This window comes from Leucopleurus acutus (assembly GCF_964270905.1).
Source record: "Leucopleurus acutus genome assembly, chromosome: 17".
Taxonomy (NCBI): domain Eukaryota; kingdom Metazoa; phylum Chordata; class Mammalia; order Artiodactyla; family Delphinidae; genus Leucopleurus; species Leucopleurus acutus.
This window is the reverse complement of record NC_139159.1, coordinates 12,662,379-12,687,514: the sequence shown is the minus strand read 5'-3', so window position 1 is coordinate 12,687,514 and position 25,136 is coordinate 12,662,379. Positions and strand designations below refer to the sequence as shown.

The 25,136-nt window shown below is 34.6% G+C and overlaps 1 protein-coding gene across 1 annotated transcript in view; it reads right to left on the bottom strand.

Annotated features, from left to right (window-relative positions):
- The window catches only part of CSPP1 (centrosome and spindle pole associated protein 1), a 115,319-nt gene that overhangs the window by 79,862 nt on the left and 10,321 nt on the right, over positions 1 to 25,136 (bottom strand). The window contains exons 3-7 of the mRNA XM_082858650.1: positions 24,154 to 24,253; positions 15,042 to 15,145; positions 8,806 to 8,886; positions 7,369 to 7,811; positions 736 to 834 (exon numbers count right to left, since the gene is read on the bottom strand). Of these exons, the coding sequence (XP_082714776.1) occupies positions 736 to 834; positions 7,369 to 7,811; positions 8,806 to 8,886; positions 15,042 to 15,145; positions 24,154 to 24,253 (827 nt within the window). The remainder of the gene's footprint in view (positions 1 to 735; positions 835 to 7,368; positions 7,812 to 8,805; positions 8,887 to 15,041; positions 15,146 to 24,153; positions 24,254 to 25,136) is intronic.

Here is a 25,136-nt window from a genome sequence, read left to right as displayed (position 1 = left end):
AAAGACAACTCTCTCAAAGAAAATTTAATTAATTAGACTCAAATAGCAAATTCTGTATCTCAAGGATTTTTATGTGTTACTTTTCTTCAAAGAAAATAGACACCTTTCCTGACACATGACAATATTATCTTCATTATGCACTATAAATTCGGAATCACTTATCCTTACGTACAACACAATAAAGCCACCAAAATGATAAAAACTACAGAAAGAGAACATGAATATAAAATGCATATCATTTCCTTTTTTTCAACATGACACAATTATGTATGAGTACTAATTTTACAAAGTAAGCATAAACGTTATCTACTCAATATGTTGAAAATCAAAAACAAAGTTTTGAAAAGAAAACTCATAAGAACATTTTCAATTTATTTCAAGTTATGTCATCTCTGTAACTCCAAGATATTTTAAATTGATTTTTAGTCCATTAAATTATACACTTATTTCTCCTTTCATTAGTTCAAACAAATATATATACTTTATAATGATAGGGACTCAGAACACCTTGGCACACTTTATAATCAAAACTTGCTCTTCAGAAGAATGCTGTAAAGTACCATAAAGTTTCATGTAACACAATTCTCCCCTCCCCCTTTCTCCCTAATTCCTTTCTCACTAATAAGGGAGGCTGTTAACATACTATAACTTTCTAGTTTTCCAGCAAGCCAGTTTTAGCAGTTGCTGTTTTACAGTACAACGACTGAAGGGCAGAATTTATATTACATACTATACCTTTGATTTCCAGCAGATGAAACCCGTATGTTTGACTGTTCTGTGACATCACCACCATACTCCATAGGAGGCACATTCCCTCGTCTGTTCCCGTACATCCTTAAAAACACATTAGCTTACAGAGCTTGTTCCACATACAGTGGACTTTTCTTATCTCTTTGGTGTTTTTACATTTGATGTTGGAAATATTAAAGGGAACAAAGTGTTACAATGAAGTTTTACTGTAAATACATTCTAAAATTAATTCAAATGACATTTGACTCAAGTATGATCTGCTGGTTAATAAGAGACACTAAGAGTTTAGATTCACTAGTCTTTAAATCAAAGGGAGGTTATTATAAACTATTTCAATATAACTTTTAGAAATTTTTAATATCAAAGCTATGCAAATACTAATAAGACGTTTTTATTATTCACTTATTCAAAGAATATTTACTGAGTACCAACTACATGCCAAGTACTAATCTAGGTACTGGGTATGTGGACATGGTCCTAGCCCTCATGAAGATAATAGTCAAATTTCAAAATGAGATCATTTTTTAATCAAAATTCATAGATTCTGGGAATTATTTCACTGAATATACAAACCTTTTTAACTTAAAAGTACAGCAGCAGTCTTACCATTAAATTAAATCAAATGTAGCAAGCCACAACATTTGCTAACACTGTAAACCACATGAAATACTAAATATTAGCAATAGGTGAATACAGAACATTATAAACATGGGTAGAAAGTTAGTTCACTTTATTCACAAGGTCATGAACAACAAAAAGAAAGATTAGAATTTGTTTTATTTTCTTAAGAATGCTTTTCAGAAAATAACTTTTAAATGTTTTTCAGTTAATCTTTTTTCCACTTGGCAAACATGGAAAATTTAATTTCTCATACCAGAGAAACCAACATGACTTTTCACACCAACATTTATCAGCACCCATGAAAATCAGCATTTCATAAGTCATATTTCTTTGCATGGCTCTTGAGTTAACAAACTATATTGTCTCTCATGAGGACCACTGGTAAGAAATAAGGTTGTTACAGTATTGTTCAATATTTTAGGTGAATTGAATTATCACGTTAAGAAAAACAGCAATTTTTAGAAGAAAAGGCACTTATCACTCTCCACAGAGCCAGCATATAAAATCCTCTTTGTTTCTATCATATATTGTCAATATCACCTATGGAGAAAAGACTACCCAGAACTGTAACCTTAATAATGTATGACCTGTGGCATGACAGATAAATGGCTTCCATTTTTTATCCATATCTAAAACAGAATCCTCCCCAATCCCTTTCAAAAAAGAATTTCAAACTTATTTCAATTTATCAAAACACAGCTGATTTTATATCTAAAGCCTAAGTGCTCAAATCTCTCTTTTAAACTGACACATCAGTTTAGTGTCATTCCTTATTTCTACCACTTAAAGAACAGGTAAATATAAACTTAAATTCAAATTTGTAATTAACAAAGCCAGGTAACCAGATTTATTTATACTGCATCTATATAAATACACATGTGTAGAAAAGAGTAAACAAAGCATGCCTGAGATTGCTTACCCTTAGAAAGCCCTGTTTGCAAGACTGGCCCTTAGCTGGCACCTGAGAACATAGATTTTGGGAGGAGTCCACCATTCTCAGAACTGGTAAGAGTGACCCACTGTGCCTAAACTGTTGGTACAAGCAATAGAGTTTATGCTGAACACCTGCTTTCCTTCAGGGAGTCCAGAATTTTGGCACATGCTAGGAAAGTTTTTTCAGAAACGGACAGACCTCATAAAAGGAAGAATTTATTTCCTTTCACATAGCAAATCAGATTTGACTGAGGGAATAAAATAATTGTAAAATAGTTTCACCATCCTACCAACAATAAAAAAGGTAAAGTTAAGTTAAACGGAAAAAGCTTTTTCTACTTCCTTGAAGAAACGGGTCAGTAATTCTAGTTAACTAGGTTCAAATCTCAATGCCCAAAGAAACCAGATATAGGCTAGAAGCCAAGTTTACTCTAAAAATTAACATGAGGGACTTCCCTGGCGGCGCAGTAGTTAAGCATCCGCCTGCCAATGCAGGGGACACGGGTTCGAGCCCTAGTCCAGGAAGATCCCACATGCAGTGGAGTAACGAGGCCCGTGCGCCACAACTACTGAGCCTGCACTCTATAGAGTCCGCGAGCCACAACTACTGAGCTCACGCGCCACAACTACTGAAGCCTGTGCGCCTAGAGCCCGTGCTCTGCAACAAAGGAAGCCACCACAATGAGAAGCCCGCACACCTCAACAAAGAGGAGCCCCCGCTCGCTGCAACTAGAGAAAGCCCGCGTGCAGCAACGAAGACCCAACACAGCCAAAAATTTTAAAATTAATTAATTTTTAAAATTAACACAAGTTTATCTTTAAAAAAATTACTCTTACAGAAGAAAAGCAAGTTGTTTAAAACCACAGGTATTTTCAGCTAATTTAAATGTGAATGAACAACTCCTAAATGATAATAATGTATCTTTTTCATTAATAAACCACAGAATCAAAATAACTACTTCAGAAGTAAATTTACAATGTTTATGCTATCAAGAATGACAGGGCTTCCCTGGTGGCGCAGTGGTTGAGAGTCCGCCTGCCGATGCAGGGGACATGGGTTCGTGCCCCGGTCTGGGAAGATCCCACATGCCACGGAGCGGCTAGGCCCATGAGCCATGGCCGCTGAGCCTGCGCGTCCGGAGCCTGTGCTCCGCAGCGGGAGAGGCCACAAAAGTGAGAGGCCCGCGTACCGCAAAAAAAAAAAAAAAAAAAAAGAATGCCATATTATAAAAATAAAATATTTACCATCTGTTGGTCCTGACACAACTTACAGGGAGAAAGAATCAAATTCCTCCTTACTTAAAAGAAATCATCCAATTCATAATGGTTACATCACCTGGTTTCATAGTAAAAATTTCTCTAATGTGAATGAATTCTGCTATTAGGGTTACTCTCAACTATAGAAATTAAAAGAAAACTACTGAGCTGTTAAATGTTGGTCACGGGGCTTCCCTGGTGGCGCGGTGGTTGAGAATCTGCCTGCCAATGCAGGGGACACGGGTTCGAGCCCTGGTCTGGGAGGACCCCACATGCCGCAGAGCAACTAGGCCCATGAGCCACAACTACTGAGCCTGCGTGTCTAGAGCTTGTGCTTCACAACAAGAGAGGCCGCGACAGTGAGAGGCCCATGCACTGCAGTGAAGAGTGGCCCCCACTTGCCACAACTAGAGAAAGCCCATGCACAGAAACGACGGCCCAACACAGCCTAAATTAATTAATTAATTTATTTATTTTTTAAAATGTTGGTCACCATTTTTCTCAGTGTTTTCTGTTCTTTTACATTACTTTAATTCAATAACAGTGTTTTTCTAATATTGACTCCATCTTTAAAGTGGGGAAAATAATTAGTATAAAAATGGTCCTTCCAAGTATAAATGAAAAGTAACTACTACAAGAAAAAAAGTAATATCAAGTTAAATAACTCATGTTCTAATAAGCTAGTTCTCCTCATTTATACCTTACATATTAAGCATGCACACTTCTTAGAATGTCCTACACTAAGTAAGCGAGCACTCAATCTACTGAGTCAGATTCTAATTCTATCTCAGATTCTAATTTCAGATGGAGTGGAATTTCAGAATTTTGTTACATAACTAGCAAGATTACAAACTAACAAATATCAAGAGTAAAACAGCCTGGAAGTGCTAACTGAATTAATCACATAAACAATTTAAAAAACAGCATTCTTTAAGGCTAAAAATTTCTTTTACTCATTAACATTGGTTATAAAGTAAAACATAATAAGGTAATATATTAACTTCTACAGTTCAAGTTAAATAATAAAGACTAGGATGACTATCTTTTTTAAAAGCATATAAATTTCAAAGTATTATAAGATATACTATTATATTCAACTTTAGAAAGCTCCTAAAACATTGTAACTTTACTTAAATTGGTAAATATGTATCAAACAATACACACAGGCACGCGCGCGCGCGCGCACACACACACACACACAGAATGCAACTGTTGAGCTAAGTGCTAACCATTCTGTTAACTATTTTAAAACACTTGCCAGTGATTAATGATTAGTTTAGGAAAGTAAAATCATTCCTGGGCGTTATCCTTCCAAAAGTGGGGAAAATATTTCATTAATAAATACATAATGATATATGGAAAAGTTTATAGGGTAATTAGAAAAGAACTGAGACCAAAAACCTAAAAATCAAAAATTACTAAAAATCAAAACTGGAATTTATCACATGTTGACTATTAGAAGGAAAAAAGAGAACACGGGAAATTTAGAAGAATGAAGAAAAATTTTGTACTTCTCAGTATATAGTCAGCCCTCCATATCTGTAGGTTCTGCATCCGTGGAGTCAACCAATTTGTATAGAAAATATTTTGGGGGAAAAAATTCCAGAAAGCTCCAAAAGGCAAAATTTGAATTTCCCACACACAGGTAACTACTTATCAATATATAGCACTTATAACTATTTACAGAGCATTTATATTAGATATTATAAGTAAACTAGAGATGATTTAAAGCATAAGGGAGGATGTGCATAGATGACACACAAACACTACACCAGTTTACATAAGGGACTTGAGCATCCAAAGATTTTGATATCCATGAGGGATCCTGGAATCGATCCCCCTTGGATACCAAGAAACAACTGTTTTAAGAATAAATAGTTAAATCAAGAGATCAAATGAAGTTACACATTTCTTTAGTCTCAAAAATTTCACTAACAAGTAAAGTCATTTTTCCTAGTAACCACTCTGCCTCCTAAATAAATCTAATTAATGTTCAATGTGAAATCTTTTCTTTTAGAAATCTCCAAATCTGAAATATAGAAATCCAATTTTAACCTCACCTGCCACTGAGACATATGTGAAAAACCTTACAATTAGAGATGTAAGAGTTTACACATTAACAAGATGTATAATAATGATTTACATTTTTAAGAAATATTGTAAAAACATTAAAATGTATAACGAATTATTCTCACTCATCTACATATTTAATCTATTCTTAAACTACTACTTGGGGAAGATTATATATAGAAACAGTTCATTTCGTTCATGGGATACATAAGAAAATAAGGCTGTTCTCAAATAATTAGGCTGAAATTGATTTGTTAGCTCATGTATAAAATTATCACAGGGTGTAATTACAAAAATAATATATTAAAAACAAAGCAACAACCATCATAAGTTTTTTGAAATTCCAAACTTAAAAGATATGCATTACATTATACTCTAAAGGTAAACTGACACCATAAGAAAAAAAAAGTTCTCATGTACAAATAAGGCAGTACCAAGAGTCCAAGAATATCTGTATTTCTCTAACTGAAACTTCTTGGAGTTCAGGTAGCCTTTGACTACCTCCAGATACAAACATTTTCAAATATAACACGTTACAGAATTCAGAACATTTTCTGAAGTACAATTAGATTCAAATCAGAGATAAACTATAATGGGCATTACAAAATTCTAATCCTTCAGTCAAATTACCTAAATCAGGGTGAATATTAAAAAGATTGGATGAGCAGGACGTAATAACTAAAGAATAAAGAGTAGATGACAAAGAACTGCAAAGGCTTTGTATGATTATTTAGTAATTAGAATAATGAACATGTAGCATTATGTCTCAGAAAATTTTCTAAAATACTACAAAAATAATCTATTTGGACTAATGAATGAAACAGGTCCCATGAACTGCTCAACATTTATATTTAATCCCTACAGGTTAACTAGTCAATGAAAATATCAGATCCTACCATATTTTTTATCTCCAAATCAAAAGTTAGATTAAAATATAGCAAGTTTTAAGTATTAAGACAAATGACTTAATAAGACCCCATTGTAGCAATTAATAAATTACAAATAGTGTCATAGAAACAACATGCAAAGGAACTGAAAAGCATCTAAAAATCTGATCAAAAAAACTTAGTGCCATATCACTAAAATAAACATTCAATAAGTAACTTAAAAACAAAAAAAGTTGATAAAAGTACTTAGAGCATAGAAATATTAAAGGAATAAACTGTATTTCATCGGTTTTAAGGTGTCTTTTTTCCCCCCCATATTTTAACATCTGAAACCAGGAGAGCCTTGGACCTGGCTGTAAGTCACGTATTGCAGGGAGAAGTTATTTTTCTCCTGCCAGTCACCTAGGGGCACTATGGATATGAGATAACTCTGAATTCTCGCCTCAGCATTGTTTTGTACAGTACTGGCAGCATGAATTCAGACTGAAAACCTGAATCAGTACTGGCTTACAGCTCAAATTCTCAGGGAAGTTCCTTTTTACTCCCTCCACTCAGTGCCAAGGTTGACAGTGGAAGTTTTTTTGCTGTCTTTTTCTGTGGGAAAGTCTATTTCCCATTTAAGTTTATATAAAGGTTGTAGCCTTTCAGTGTCCCAGCTTTTTAATGGGGCCCCTTTCTCCCCATCTTGGGTTGTTTTCTTTGTTCCTACAGTGGCACATAAAATTATGGTGTAACTTAAAACTGAAGCATCATGTAAATCAAATGAAACTGTGTCTCCTTAACATAATGATAAAAAGTAACAAGAATAATATTAAGCAAATAAAGAAGATAAAAATGAAGTTGTAAATACCTGTCATTTGTATACACTCTCAAAAGTCTTCTATCAAAATCACTTTCATATCTAAACCTCTCGTCCATTTCTTCACTTACTTCAGGATCTTGGCCTGGTCTATAATACTGTTTATCCAAAGCACGATCCTCATTAAACCTGTGAAATCTTCTATCTGGAATGTCAGTCTTGCTGACAAACCTCTGATGTTTTTTATTGGAAATGCCCACTTCTTCATTAGTTTTTTTAATGACTCTTCTATTATTCCTTAATTCAATTTCATCATCTAGTTTTCGGTATCTGTCCTCTTCTAGTCGTCTTTGGTTTAGAAGCTCTTCGTATGCCTCTGAAGGAGTTAAGACATCTTTCCTAGGACCCTCTGAATTTTCCCAAGATGACTGCATTTGTGAAGGTAAATCAGGTTTAACCTGACTAATAGGTTTTTTACTTCTTTGATTCTTGTGCTGGCCAATTAAAAAAAAAAAGAAGAAAAAGATCTTAAAGAGATGCTATTTCTTAAAAGGCAATTAAACTCTCAAATGATCTTCATCTATTTACTGTCTCAACTCTAAAGCTTAATCACCCATAAGAAACATCTTATCTTTAAGAAAAAAACCTTCAAGGAAGTGTTATCCTTTAATAAAACTTAATAAATACCAAATAAATAGGTAACAGTAATATGGATAGATGGCTACAAAAAGAGAGGATAAACTATGCCAGGGAGATATTAGGCATATTTTGGCAGTTAAATATTGCTTCAAAATATTTCACATTAAATTCCTTCTCAACACAAAGAATATAGAAGGTAGTAAATTTTTTTGGCCCTAGTAACATCAACCACCCTTAAATTTGGGTTAAAAAAAAATATATATATATATATATATATATATATATATATATATAAACACCACACACATTGCTAGAAATTGTCAATATAAAAAAATCATTTAAAAATAAACAAACGTCACTTAAAACCAATCTCTAAAATTAAATCTCCTCCATGAAGTTAAAAAGTAGGGTAAGTTCGGGCTTCCCTGGTGGCACAGTGGTTAAGAGTCCACCTGCCGATGCAGGGGACATGCGTTCGTGCCCTGGTCTGGGAAGATTCCACATGCCGCGGAGCGGCTAGCCCCGTGAGCCATGGCTGTTGAGCCTGCGCGTCCGGAGCCTGTGCTCCGCAACGGGAGAGGCCACAACAGTGAGAGGCGCACATACCGCAAAAAAAAAAAAAAAAAAAAAGTGGGGTAAGTTCTTCAATATGAGATAAAACCATTTACAAAATTCAAAATTTAAATGTCCTGTGTTTGGTTCAATTTGGCTTAACTTTTTAAATATTTATATGAAAACTAAGTGAAATGTCTAATAATATAAAAATATTTTCAAGTAAGGACAAATATTCAACCTGTGGTGTTAAAGCTTTACTTTAAAAGCAAAACCTACCTCAGTACTCTTTCCTACCTGTCTGAACTTTTCCGTGGATTCTTCCTTATCCCTGAGAAATTGATTGTATTCTTTGTTGCGTTCAAGTTTCAACCTTTCCTTCAAATAGAAAACCAAAAGGCAACGTTAACTTCAACATCAGGAAAAAGTACCTAATGTCAAATCAGACTCATACAAATCAGAGATCTTACCCAGAATCAAGCTTTACTAATATTTTCAAGGACAGAAGTAGCTGTAAGGCACAGGAGAAGCAGGAAGAGGTCCGAGACCACCAATGCAATTCCCCACGTCCATTCTTGCCACATTAAAATAAGATTTACTACATGCTTAAGTCCAGATTAGCACATGAGGTCTCTAATACTAAGGGAGTGGCTTTGATTATGAAACACCTCCATTTTATATGCCAGTAGTTACCTGGCTTAGATGATACCTTCCTAGGAGCCATGCCCTGTAAGTCCCTGAATTCTAGGTTTGTTTACCAACATCAATCCTAGACAATCCAGGTGCACTCTTCCAAAAGCATTCGCAAATAAATCTCTCCCACTAGTAAGTATATGAATGCGTTTGCCAGGAGGTCTATCATTAGCATGTTTCCAAGATCTGACCAGGTTACTGTCCTACTTTCCTTCTCAGGGACATCTCTTGCCTCCAGTCCCCCACCCCACTCCTGAAAGACCTGCTTCTAACCATTTTTTTCCCAAGTTTAAGGAAATATCCTTGTTATATTTTAAACATAAAAAGGTAAAATATTATAACGTAAATGTTCTGTTGAAATACAAACATGTTGCATTAGTAAATGTTCTTAAGCCCTAATACCTTCAACATCATTGAAACAATCTAAAAAAAAAAAGTATTAAAAGAGCGAGGCTGTCTTTTGAAACTTAACTGTCCATTTGTCTTACATAGTGTGTCATGACTGTGATCTAGCTTGGGAATTTGAGTCTCTACAAGAGGTGTACAGTGCTTAATCACTATGCCCTGTTCAGATTATGTACATGTATTTGTGATGGGAACACACATTCAAATAGCCCCAGATGTCACCTACATAAAAGCTCAGTATACTCTCTCATCCGCTCATCTCACTGATAATTGTGTCATATAGCATGAACTTTATAGCTTAGAAACCAATACTGAAAAAAACCGAATTCTGAATATTCAGTTAATCATTATATTAAAGAAATATATCATATTACATGGCTACAAATGTAACATTCAAAAAACCTTGTTTCAACAGCACTGGAGACTCCACACATTTTGAAAAAATCAAGTACGGGATATGATGTAATCTTGTTTGCATTTAAATCAAGAGTATGTTCTTTCATGATTTTGATGCCTCATAAAACTGCTACCAACAATTACTACTCCTATCGACCTACCTTGGCAGATAACCTCTCACCAATAGGAAGAGAAACTCCCAGAGAAGATGGATCTGTTTCACTCGTGGATAGAAAATTTTTCTGTATATATACATATTAAAAAAAAATATTACCTAATTGCCTTTATAAAATGTTTCATAAATGTCTTTACATTCTATATTCTAAATTATTACATTATACAGACCAACAGAATGAAATGGAGATGAAAATAGAAACTACAAATGTATAGAGACTATACCAGAAGTAATTAGGAAAAAAAGAGAATTTTCTAATTTCCCTATAATTATATTAGTGGATATCTATTTAAATGCCAGAAGACATAAACTACAAACATTATTTCTCTATGTGCCTCTCCATTCTTGCTCATTAAGCATTTAGGTAACACAGTGTGGCGGACAGAGCATCAGACTAGGAATCCAAAGACCTGGGCTCTAAGACCAGCCCCAGCATTTCTCAGTTGTGCAACACTGAGCAAGTCACTTAACCTCCCTGACCCAGACTTTCTTCTTCTGTAAAATGAGAATGGTATCTGCTCTGCCTTACCAAAGCTGGTATAGGATCAAGGAGGATAAAGAAATGTAAAATCTCTTTGAACACTGTAAAACAAACACAAGGGATTTGTAAAAAATATACACAACCACCAACTTTCTGCTACTGTTCCTTAGTAGTCATATAATCTGGATAAGCTACTTAACTTCTCTGCCTCCGTTTCTTTGTAGAACAGGAATAATGGCACCTACATCACTAGGTTATGAGGATTAAATCAATCAATACTTATTAACCTAATTTCATGTCTTTTATTTATTAATAAAACAAGCAATTACTGACTATCTAATACCTTCCAGTTACTTTTATAGGTAGTAGGGAGACAACCATAAACATACGTTCCCTATACTTAAGAGATTTAAAATTCAGTTGAAGAAACAAACATGGAAACAAATAACTACAATATAATGTACTACAATAGAGTTACATTCAAAACATTACAGGAACAAAGTAATTAATAAAACTGATTAATAAAGTTTCGTTAAATCTGAATTTACAAATAAGTTGTGCTACAAAAGCTAATTTGAAAGTTAGTAATACAAAATTCTAAGCTTATTTGTCAAGAAAACAATATGTCACATGACTAGATCCCTGAGTCAGTTTGATCCCTATATACCAAAGTACACTGTAAACCTAGCCACTTTGTAGAGTTATACATGTACCAAAAAACACATTCAGAGTTCCAATCTTGGAAATACAGAGATACTGCATCCTTACTCCTTCATTAGGCAATTCCCCACTCCCAACATGGGTCCAGGATAATGTTTGTACTTTTCAATAAAATGAAAAAAATTAACAATAAGGACAATACAGTGAGTTTTTCAAAATGCTGAATTTTAATCATTCACTCATTAATTTAGTAAATATTGAGTGCCTAATATGTCTAAACTGTTTAATACATCTGGGACTCATCAGTGAACAAAAGATCTTGGCCTTCCTGAAGCTTACATTCCAGCAGGTGAAATTGACAAGAAATAATAAACATAATGAAGAGTAATTATATGGTATGTTAGAAGGTGGTAAGTGCTATGACCAAAAAATAAAAAAGTAAAAAGAATAAGCTACAGATATTACACGCTTCTAGGGAATGGGAGTAGGAAAACTGGAAATTTGCAGTTCCCTTTTAGACATGTTCCACACAAGATACCCACTAGATTTCTAAGTGAAAATGTCAAATAGGCACCAACTAGAAGACTTGTAGGTTCAGGAGAGAGGTCTGGGCTAGAAATATAAATTTACTGATTCAGTTTAAAAACTTCTCCTGAGTTCTTTGTGTGTTGTTAGATGGTCAAGTGTCTTTTATTCTAAAAACTAGAAAGAAGATGGTAGTTATTTGTTTTAGTGGCTCTTCTTGGCAAAATTTCAAGATTTGATTACTTTTTAATTTAAATATCCATGCAAACCAAAAGTCTGGAAGCCACAAGAAATCCAGAAAGAATGGGACTTGTAAACTGTACATATTCCAGGGATCAAGGAAGCTACTGCAGCCACCTCCCCATGTCCTATGGAATTTTCTTTTTCCCTTGCTTTCCTCTCCACTCCCGCCTTCTCAGATGTCAACCAAAAACTGTCTCTGTCATATTAAGAAACGACTGTTCCTCTACCACAACCATATTCTTAACAATCCAACACCAAAAACTCCTTCACATCCCTTTGAATTTAAAGATTTGTGCTTCATAAAGGCAATTTCTTCTTATACCTCCCACTGCCATTCTTTTTTAAAATCTTGTATCTATAAAGTAATGTAAAACCCACAAGTGAAAATAGTAGCTATCAGAGGAAAACTCCACCCAATAAGTAGCAGTAGGGAAGGGGAGAGGATAATGAGGCACAAGGCCAGGGAGGCAGGCTGGAACATGAAAGACTTCATGTGTCACAGCTAAGGAATTTGGATTTTTATCCTGAAGGCAGTGAGGAGACACTGAAGTATTTAAATCAGTAAGAACAGGATCATTCTGGAAAGTAGCACGGAGAATGCAATGAAAATCAGTGCAAGGAGATCAGTCAAAAATCTGGGACTTCCCTGCTGGTCCAGTGGCTAAGACTCCGCGCTCCCAGTGCAGGGACCCCAGGTTCAATCCCTGGTCAGGGAACTAGATCCCACATGCCACAACTAAGAGTTAGCATGCCACAATGAAGATCCCGCATGCTGCAACTAAGACTCAGCTCAGCCAAATAAATATTTTTTAAAAATCTATAGCAGTAATTTAAGACAATAACAGTGTCTAACATGAAGAACTAACTATCCAAAAGCAAATTTATCAAGCTCCTCACAAGCTGCTCAAGCAGATATAATGGTTCACAACTATCATATATATCAAGTTAAAAATCTACTGCCTTCTAATCTATCCTATTCTATCTACCTACATCATTATATCTTACTACTCTCAAAAAAAAAACATCTACTGTAACTCAGTCAGGCTGGTTAAGCTAATATGTCTCATGCATACACAACTAAAGTCTGCCCTCCAAGTCCTTCTTCATTCTACTACTCTCCATCTGAAAAGCTTCCTCTCCTCACCCTCTAAAATATTCACCCTCTAGAACATCCAAATTCTACCTACCCTATAATGTCTTACAAAATAACACCTTGAGGCCCTTCCTGATCATTTTATCTGTCTTGTTAAGAGTTACCACTTTCTGAATTGTATGAATGTTATCTCTACAACTAGATGCTAAGCCCCCTGAAGACAGGATTCATACCAGATTTATTTTCATAAGTGTTTAGAAAGTGTTGGTTGTATGATGAATGGATGTGTAAGATTCATTTTAAAAATAGTTTTATAAAACGTTTTGTTTTCCAATATAAATTTACAAATGTAATCCACAAGTTTGGGTGCAAAAATATTGAGTAATCCAGACTGACAGCACACAGTTCAAAAATATCTTAGAATATCCTGAATATTCCATTATTTTATTAATCTTAATGTGATTAGCACAATTATAATTATTTTGAAGAACAAAAACTAGCATGCTGAAAACAAATGGACTTACAATAGCTGCTGAGTATTTCTAAAAGATGAATAAGAAAGCAACAAAAACAAATGCAAAGCAGGAATCAAAAAGAATACTTGATTGTATTAATGGAAACTTATAATCTACAGAATGTCATTTTGCTAAAAGCAAGAAACCAAAATGGTGCCATTCAAAAGTCTCTGAATCACAAATAAAGCTATTTTTCTTCTTAGTTTGAGTATAACAATATCATAAATGCAAATGATTACAAGCTACTCGATCTAAAACAAAACAAAACAATTAAAGGAGAGCATTTTGCAGGCAGCCCTACCTTTCTTTTTGCTTGTGTAATACCCTAAAGTCAAGGGAAACAAACCATTGGTAAAATGTATTCAAAGTCCTTTCTCTCTATGTACAAATCAGAATAAATAAGAGACCATTTATACATTTGGAATAAACATTATAAAGTAGAAAAAACTAAAGAATATCTTGGGATGACTAGAAACATCATGACTGTTTAGATACATTTATAGCCTAGTAAGTAAATTGCATTTTAAAACTTACAATAAGTGGCATGGACATATACACACTACTAAATGTAAAATAGCTAGCTAGTGGGAAGCAGCCACATAGCACAGAGAGATTAGCTCGGTGCTTTGTGACCACCTAGAGGGGTGGAATAGGGAGGGTGGGAGGGAGACACAAGAGGGAGGATATATGGGGATATATCTATATGTATAGCTGATTCACTTTGTTATAAAGCAGAAACTAACACACCATTGTAAAGCAATTATACTCCAATAAAGATGTTTAAAAATAAAAAAAACTTACAATAAATCATTAGTTTAGCTATTATATAATTTAACAAAATATACTTAAAACAAGAGTTCCACTAAGCAAATGGATTAAACTATAAAGTAAATAGATTAAACTATAAAGCAAAGACTTGTGGTTAAGGAAATATGCTGAAGGAAGTTTTATAAGCGCTCATAGGAAAATAATTAGCAGCTAGAACTCCACATGTCATATTAATATATGGCTGAGCAGAGGAGAGTAGTAGGAAATCATAACCGGGATATTTTAAACCATGACAACTTGACACAAAACATGAACAAAAAGAATTTACAATCTCATGCACAACTGGAACCCACTGCCCTACTTAAAAGGTCAAGAGTCTGTTATTCCATGGCACCAGTTCTCAGCACCGTTTTTTCTCTATCAATGTGTATGTGTATATGTATCACTTAACTTTTGCTACAATACCCATTGCTAGATACCATTAAAAACCTAAAAATTAATGCATATGACTAAAACCTTAGGAAAACAAATTTAGGAGGTAAATTCTGAAGCATAAAACTAGTTAGTAGAACTCATTACCTGAGTAAGATAGCGTCTGTAATCTTGCCGCAATTCTTCTTTCAGTTTATGTTTCTTCCGTTCATAGTCTTCCCCAAGTGGTAAACTTAATCCATAATCAATTCCTAGAAAGAAAACAACTTCTTAAGCAATGTAGCTCATTTTCAACCCAATCTCAATTTTAATACAATCTCCTGTAACAAAGCACAGTAGGAAGGAACACGGTCATGTTGATTCTGAGAGTTGGATCAGGATAATAAATTTTTCATTTGAAATGTTTCAATAGGTAATACATTCACATAATGGAAAATATCCCTCCCTCCCATGAACCCCTGCCACCCAGTTCTCCTGCCCAAAACAACCAACATTGCTGTGTCTGTGTTTCCTTCCAGAGACTTTTATATATCTGTAAAAAGATATCTTTCTATTACAGTGTGCGTGTGTTATATTTACTTCTTCCCCTTTAGATAAATGGTTCTGCATTGTTTGCCATCTTGCAAACAAAATTAGAGAAAAGCCAATTACCTTTACTTCTTCATTTAATTCTATTGAAATTTCTTTTAAAATACCTACAACCTTAATGTCTGTTTTTCAGTCTGTGAAAATTAATAATGTGATTTTTTAACTTATAAGGATATCCGTGTTATAATTTTTAAAATTTTACTGAAGTATACTTGATTTACAATGTTGTGTTAATTTCTGCTGTACAGCAAAGTGATTCGGTTATACATATATATACTTTTTCATATTCCTTTCCATTATGGTTTATCACAGGGTACTGAATACAACATGTTTGAAAAAAACTGTTAGAGCCTTGCATGGCTTAGGCTGAAATTTCCAAAAACTTTTAAAGTTAAGCCACCAATTCTGATTTCATATAAATGGATATTAACTTTTATTGTGATAAAACGTACATGATATAAGATTTACCATTTTAACCATTTTCAAGCATACAATTCACTGGCATTAAGTACATTCAAAATGTGCAACTACCACCATTAACCATTTCCAGAGTTTTTTCATAATCCCAACAGAAACTCTGTAAAAGAATCTTAGTTTTTTAAGAAAAACTTCCATTTTGAGTAGGGTTTCCTTATTCAAGAGTTTAAAAATCAAATTATATTTTGGGGTGATGACAACAGTGATGGCTGCACAACTTGTAAATACACTGAAAACAACTGAATTGTACAATTTAAATGGGTAAAGTTTATGTTATATAAATTATATTTCAATAAAACTGTTAAAATCAAATTACATACTTTTAATTATTTTTAATAGTAAAATGTTATATCAAGAAGCACAGGTATCAGATGAGTATTTCGATTTGTGAAGCCCCTCTCGCTTTTTTTAGTCCCACTATGCAATACTATAGTATAAAATATTATTTCTGAACAAAATAAAAAGTTTCCTTAAAGAGTCAGCTACAAGAAATATAGATGAAACAACTGACTGTAGGTAACAAACCAATAAGGATATTACCATTTTTTGTGCCTTATTCCTCACAATGCAGCTAAATGATGGAAACTTATCATGACTGTGTCATATCACTGCTTTATTATATCACTAAAATATTTCAGGGGCAAAAATGCCAAAGTAGTATAAATATAAATGGATGTCTATTTTATACAATACTAAATTCCCCTTTCTACCATAAACACCTGAATTCTCTTCATAAACACTTTTGGCCTGCTTAACTCCTGATGACAGAGGGTATAACAGAGGATTCCTTAGAGACACCTCTCACTCATGCTCCCAACTCTCTTCCAAAAGAATCTAAAGCATTCCATATGGTTGGAACTTTAAATCATCCTAGAAAGGCATTCTTTCCTCACAAAGGAAATTTAAAAACCTTATTTTTAAAGATACAGAATTCAAGCCTAAAGAGAAAAATGGTTTGATTCTCACATTCAGAATGGAGTATCATATATGAAATTAAACTATAAAATCAGTGAAGGCAAGGTCCATGTTTATTCAATTTTATAATTCCTGGCACACAACTTGTACTCAAAAAATGTTCACTGAATAAACATGTAAAAGAATATATGAATGCATGCGTGAGTAAGAGGAAGAATAGAGAAAGAACACTATTCTTAGTATTTCATTTCTGCTTCTAGTGGTCTGATTGTATAGAAAAAGTAAGTGTAATAACTAGTAACCAGAGTTACGCATCTCTCGTTATACAGGATCACAGTGGATGCTCTATTGTGTCAAAGGGGAAAAGAAAACAATGCTACAAGGGTGATGCACCCTGCAATATGCTCAGCTTTCCTACTCGGCGGAACAAGTAATTTACAGCTTTTTAAGTCATGTATTTAAGGTGGCTTTTACTGCTGATTTTCAGCTCTGCTTGGTGGATTTATGCAGAAGAAAAGAAAGAAAAATCTGGTTCATTTTCACCTATAATTATCGTTCATACGAAGTTCAATTTTATTTATCATGAGTATTTGCTTTTTACTATTGATTCAAATAGTATTTGTAATAATTGTCTTAAAACACAAGTAAGAATACATAATGCCTTCGGAATTATTTATAATTTTATTAATTGAAGGTTTAGGCAACAGAAAATACTAACTTTTTAATTCTTATTTTTGTCATTTGGTACCAATATTTTATGGTATTAGACGTAGGTCATAGAAATAAAATTAAGAACTATATGGAACAATTTAAATGTTCTGTTCAATGACATCCTAACTGACTTAATGAGCTGAGAAATATGGTGAGACTTACCTTTTCAGAGCAGTTGTCTTCTCATGGTTCTAGTGGCAAATAAAGCATTAGTGTCATCTTAGGGTCATTTGAAGTGATGCCACTTCACCAAGAACAACATCAGTGACTCTAAGTTAACATTATGTTTCAGAACTACAGCGATTAGAAGTATTTGGTTTCCATACTGGCTGTGGGTTAAATATTTAAAACTACAGTGTATAATCTTTTTAAAATTAATTTACCTTCTAACATAGCACTCATAATAAATAGTTTACAAATTACCATGAAACAGTTTCTTCTTTTCATTATTATATTACCATGATAAAGTATTAAGTAAAAATAATCAAAGGACAAAATATAGGAAATAATAATAAGCCTTTCCCTAAGCAGGTGACTTAACAGATGCAGCTACTTTGAGGAGAACATTGTACTCAAACTTCAGCTATAAAGACATTATTACAAAGGATCCATTTGACTTGTACAAACTGAAGCAAAGAGGTAGAATGTCTGGGATTTAGTTTGTAATAAGAGAAACCTAAGACTAGATATGCTACAAGGAATGACAATTAAAAGTACAACTAAAAATCAGTAAAAACAACAATTTCCTTTTGTCTATTTTCCAAAATCTTTATATTAACTGTAATTTTTTAGCTTAGTCTCAACTCTAGAGTGACTCTGCAATGGGAAATTCTGCTGTTGCTTCTTTTCTGATACTATTTTTTTAATCTTTTTCTGGTATTTTTTTAAAATTACAACAATGTAATTTTCCTTCCTTATAATTCTTTCTTTTCCAAGTCTCCATGAGCATAATTGTATTTAAAATGAATTTTTAAAAATCATACCAAATAATTTCTAGTAACAAGAATAAAATCTTTTTTCTTACTTAGATAATTTGTCATTTTTTGCTTGCAGATTTACAAAACATGACTTCAGAGCATGAAAGCTAAAATAAATCTAGTGCATTCTGGAGGCTGGAGGGCTGATCAATGGCATTTTGATATGAGTGAGAGATATTGCCTAGAAACGGTGGATGGATTAAAAAATACCTAGGGAATACAAACGTTAAAGATGGATTCTGTAGTCCAAAGTTTAGAGGTGAGGGAGCTAAAAAGGAACCAGAAAAAAAAAAAAAAGACTGAAAAGGATTGTGTTGGTAGTCTTCAAAGCCATCCCCAGGCTTGGTGATTTGATAGGACTCACAGGACACAGAAGTCATTATACTCACAATTATGGCTTATTACCATGAAAGATTATAGAGCAAAATTAACAAAGGGAAAAGGTACATGGAGCGAAGTCCAGAGGAAACTAGGTGCAAACTTCCAAGAGTTCTTCCCCAATGGAATCACACAGGACACGCTTAATTCCTGCAGCAACAAGTTGTGACAACACACGTGAAGTGTTGTTTACCAGGGAAGCTCATTACTCAGTGCCCAAGGTTTTTAATGGGAGCTGGTCACCTAGGCACCCTCTTCCTAGTACGGACCAAAATTCCAGACTCTGCAGACAGAAAGCAGGTATTCTGCATAAACCATGTGGTTTGTACAAACAGTTTAGGCACAATGAGCCACTCTTTCTATAGGTGTAGGAAACGATTTACAAGCTAAGTTCCAGACAGTAGCCAACAGCCAGCCTGTAGTGGAAACCTTAGCAGCAGACAGTAGCTGCTCCAGGTCTCTCAACAGATGCATTAAGTTGCTTTTTAGTCTCAAGAGGTCATGGTCACATCCCTATACTATACGTCACAAAAGTGGTATCTTCAAACGCACAACACGACCTATGCTACCATATACAGAAAGAGAAGAGAGGGCTATATACATGTGTGCACAGTATAGTCATAAAACTGTACACAAGAAACTGCTTAACAAGAGAGAATAGAGGACAAGGTTGGGAGGATCACGAATTCTCAGGCTATATACTTCTCTGTTCTTTGTAATTTTTTACCATGTTCATGTTTTCCTTTATTTCTTTAATGGAAAATACAGGGGGAAAAACCCCAAATACAGTAATGCTCTCATCCTTGTCACTGAGCCAGGAACTACATTTCAAAAGCACTGCAGAAAATCTATGAATGTTGGGTCAAAATATATTTATGTATGAAAAAATGTTGGAAGTATTAACTGCATTATTTCATTTATTAAAAATGTCTTCCAGGATATAACACATCAAAATCAAAGGAATAATGCTCAACCAGTCTAAGGGAAAATGTTCAACTTCTCTAAAGAAGAGAAAGGATTAGGAGATGATCTTTAACTGAGGTATGATTGAACTAAACTTAAAAGATTAATGTAAGCATTTCTCTTCAATAATTGTTATTAAACATGAAAATGAGCTAAGTAAGAGACGTCTAAGAATTTTTTAAATAAAAGAACCACAAATATTATGCCTAGAAATGATTTAGAGAGATGGAAGATATCATTTGCTTTTACAGATCATTTTCAGCTGATTCTTTCATAATTTCATTAAATCTCAGTTATTCTAACAAACTCCTTATCAAGGACACCATTTCATCAGCTTATACGGACTAAACCACGTACATGCTGTATATAATAAAGAATCTGGCTAGCCTCTGTCTCTGGTTTCTGGGAGGTAACTTCTAAATTCCTGGAACTTTCTGAGTGATGAGAGTGTCTTTGTTACTCATGATAGGTCCCCAGAACATACCTCTTAGTTGATACTAATAAGGTGACTCACAAGCCCCTAGATAGTTTATGCCAAAGAGATGACACAAATGGGGACTGGTCACACCAAAAAGATCAAACATGTAATTGGAGGGTTGGACCTCTGACCCATGTGACATCAGCCTGACCTCAGGAAAGTAGAAGGTCTAGAGACTTAGACATATGGACAATGATTCAATCATTCATATGCCCACACAATGAAACTCCAGTAAAAATTCTGGACACCAAAGCTCAGGTGAACATCGTGGTTGGCAATACTCTATACTGTCACATACTGATGTGCTAGGAGGGTGACAGATCCCTGAGGCTGATAGAAGCTTCATATTTGGACGCTGCCAGACCAGGCCCTATGTATCTCCCCCTTTGGCTGGCTGATTTGTATCCTTTTGCTATAATAAAACTGTAATAATAAGTATAGCACTTTCCTGAGCTCTGAGAGTCATTCTAGTGAGTTATCAAACTTGAGGAGGTGGTGGAAACAGCTGGTCAGAAGTGAGGATGGGGACTTCCCTGGTGGTCCAGTGGTTAAGAATCTGCCTTCCAATGCACGGGATGCGAGTTTGATCCCTGGACAGGGAACTAAGATCCCACAGGCTGCAGGGCAACTAAGCCCGCGCACTGCAACCTACTGAGCTCACACACTCTGGAGCCCACACACCACAACTACAGAGATCATGCGCCACAACTAGAGCCCACACACCACAACTACTGAGCCTGCGCGCTCTGAAGCCAGCACGCCACAACTAGAGAGAAGCCCACACACCGCAACAAAAGATCCCATGTGCCACAAGGAAGATCCTGCGTGTGGCAACTAAGACCTAATCCAGCCAAAAAATTAAATAAATAAATAAGGAGTGAGGGTGGCCTGTGGACCCCAAACTTGCAGCTGGTATCTGAAGTAAGAGAAGTCTTGGAGATTAAGACTTGTAGAAGTCTTAATCTGTGAAGTCTGGTCTAAATCTGGGTAGTTGGTGTCAGAAGTCATTGTAATGCTCCTCAAATCCTTTTATGAGAGGTGTTATATAAATGTTGGAAGAAGGAGCCACAGTGGATAAGCATTATCCATGAATATCATCATCTAACAGAAATGAATTTACAAAACCATAAAAATGTAGTGGTACATGACAGCTGTACCACTGACGGGATAGCTGTACAATGAACTATTAATAGACTGTCTTCATTGGCTAAAACAAACATTGCCAGTTTATATATTACTGATAGCTACTATGCTTAATTACTCAAAGTACGGTATCACAGAGCTTTAATTCAATATATAATTTTAGACCAGTTTGTTTTTTAGACCAGCTTGTTTTATAATTCCTAGGTGAGACCACTTAAGGAAAACTCTCTGTTGCCCAATTATTTTACATTTTTCCTAATGTCAAAAATTAAGTATTTGGCCTAACCTGAAGGCCACAATTATTCACACAAGAAATCAGTAACTGAAGGCTAATAAGGTACAAAATTAGACAAATTATATATTATTCTTTAGTAAGATTCAATGTGCATCAAAAATAATTATTACTTCAGTTGGCAATAAAAGAAACAATCCATAAAAATTAAATTCTACACACCTAACAGAACTGTTTATTTTTGCAATGGGGACCTTCATTCATTCATTCAAAATATCTTCTCTAAGCACCAAAATGCCAGACACTGTGTTAAGCAATGAATAGACAATGGCAGGAAAACTGGTGTGCCATTGCGGTAAAACAGAGAGCTGAACAAGTTCAAAACTTTCCTTCAAGGGGAGAGCCAATGTCACAGGAGCACAAGGCAGGAACAGCCACCATAATCCGGTAAAAGTAATAAAAGAGTAAAATTATCATACAGGAAACAAGAAGCCATTGAAGGGTTTGAAGCAGGGACTAACATGATCACATTTGGTTTTTGGAAGGATATCAACAGGCAGTGCAGAGATTTAATTCAGGAGGCTAGACTGTAAAACAAAAAGAACACTAGAAAAAAATGCCAGTGAAAGACAGTGGAGGCCTACATAAAATAACCTCTGTGGAATTAGAGAACAGTAAACTTATTTGAGGTTCAGGTGTTAGAATCAGCTGAACTACATAATTATTTGCTATGGGATACAAAAAGGAAGAGAGGAGTCGAGGATGACCATGCAGCCAGCTCAGTAAAAGTTTGAGAGGAGTAAAGTTCATTTTGCACATGTTGATTCTAAGCTCACAACATCCAAGGACAGATATTAAAATATTAGATATATGGGTCTGGAGTTCATAAAAGCAATGGGAACTAGGGATAGAGATTTAGGAATAGTGAACGCACTGATGAAATAAAGCCCTGTGAGTGAATGAGTCATTCAGGAAGTATATGAAATGAAAAGGAGGCCTAGGATAGAGCCCTAAGGGATACCAATTAAGGAAGAGGGAGAAGTCACTGACTGTAAGTTGGACTTTAAACTCTCCATCATTTGTGAATGTAATAGTCAAAGAATAATTTTTAATATAATTCTTAAAAATCAAAAACCTAGTTTAAAAAAATGTGAAAGAAGTCAGGAAATTAAAATTTATTATCCACCAATTATGTGCCAGTCATCTTTTCATATGTATTCAATTATTGCCACAATAACCTTTTAAGATAGATGCAATTCTTAAGATGAGGAAACAAAGAGCTTAAATAACTTGTGCCGGGTTGCAAAGGCATGAGAGCCGCAGTCCAAAGCAACCTGTAACTCCAGAATTTCAGTCATTCTGTCTGACCTTAGTGCTTGAGAGAACGTACTATCTAACTTTTAAAGACATTACCTGTTGGAATAATTAAATTTTTCAATCCATAAAAATTTAGGGCTAGAAGATAATCCAACTTCTTTATGTTACAGATAAAGAAACTGAGTGCCTTAGAGATTAAGGCACTTAACCAAAATATAATGCTTAAATTTACTAAACCTGTATATTGGCCAATAATTTGTAACAGACTCAGAATAGAAAGCATTATCTATATATGAGATACTAAAAGTATGGCATTCACTTTGAGCTGTTTTTCTAGTAGAGACAGAGAGCCCACTATCTGCTCAGTTTCTTGGCCAACATCCCCTTGTATTCCCAGTGGAATACAAATGCAAAGCAGCTAACAATTTAGGAGTAAACCCATGGCCATGAAAAATCATCCACATGAGAACAATGCTTTAACCAAATGCAACTCATCATATTTGACTTCCATTATGTGAAAGTTTCAGTCGTCATCAGTAATTCACAAGATACACTTTTAAAATATTCATACATTTTCTTTAAAAAAAAAATGTACACCTACCAACAAGCCAAAATGAGGTAAAGTTTCCCAAATATTTTCATGCCAAACCATAACCAAAGACTCAATATAGCTAAATATTAACTTATTTACAATTCTAATATAGTTATCAATAGTATTTTGTATCCCTTAAGCATATGTCTTTGATTTTTAAATAAAAACAAGTCCACCACGTTTATTCCACAATTAATACACTTTCTCTCTCACACACACATTCCATTCAAAATTTTCAATTTTGATACATACTTATTGCTATGATTTCTATAAATCATAACCAAGACAATAGCAGTTAAAATGGGAAGAAGGTTCTCAGTATACGTTATATTTCATATGTAGACCATACTGTCACATGTAAGATTCCAGAAAGGAAAGAGTTATTTACTAGGATTCCAAATTTACCTTTTTTTCTGACAAGACAAAGCTCTTTCATGACAGCCGGATAAGAATATCTTAAAATCAGTTTAGCACACCTAATGACATACCTAAGGAACCCTTGGTCTGTTGACTATTTGGTGGTATGTTTTCCTTAGCCATGGAGATTAATATTTTACTGTTTTCAGAAAGCTTCTCTGATGATGTTCCCTGAAAGAGACATAATATTTACAAAATCAGAGGGGGAAAAAACCCACAAAATTTACAATTCATCTCAGTACTTTTATTAAACAACTTGATGAAATTACATGGTACACCATAGAAGAGATTTAAATGTAAGGTTTGAGGAGTTAACCAAAGGTATTTAATATTGCAATGTTCTATTATTTAGCTCACTGACTTATCAACAAATACTCACTGAGTTTCTGAAACAGGCACTGTCCTGGGCATCAAAAACATATGAGTGAAAAAAATACAAAAGAATCTCTGCCATCACAGAGCTTATAAACTACTGTGGCGACAAACAATAAACATAATATGTAATTAGATTATGTTATATGTAGTGAGTGATACAGAGGAGCAATAGAAAGAAACAGAACAGTGTGAGGAGTCCCAGAAATGATGAGGGAGGGAGTGCAAGGCCTGATTGAGAGGGTGATACTTGACCTAAGACTTAAAGATTATTACCTATCTACTATAATATTAGAAATTATAATAAAGCTGTACACTGTCAGTTAGTCCTAAGTACTGGAGAGTGGTCAAGAGCATAAACTGTGGAGCTGGACACATAAAGGTTCCAATCTTGAATCCACTACTGTGTGTACCTGGACAAATTACTTAACCCTTTTAAGCCTCACTTACTGGATCTGTAAAACAACAAAAATTCAGCCTACTTCACTGGGATTTTATGATTCAATGATGTAATACATGTGAAGTCCTTGGCACAGCTCCTTGTAAAAGGCAGATATTACAGAAGGAAAGCAAACTTGTGCGACGGTGAAGAGAACAAGCACTGGATTCAGGCTGCCAGGGATCAAAGCCTAGTTCTACTAACTCTGTCACCTAAGTCTCATTACTTAACGTCACCATGCCT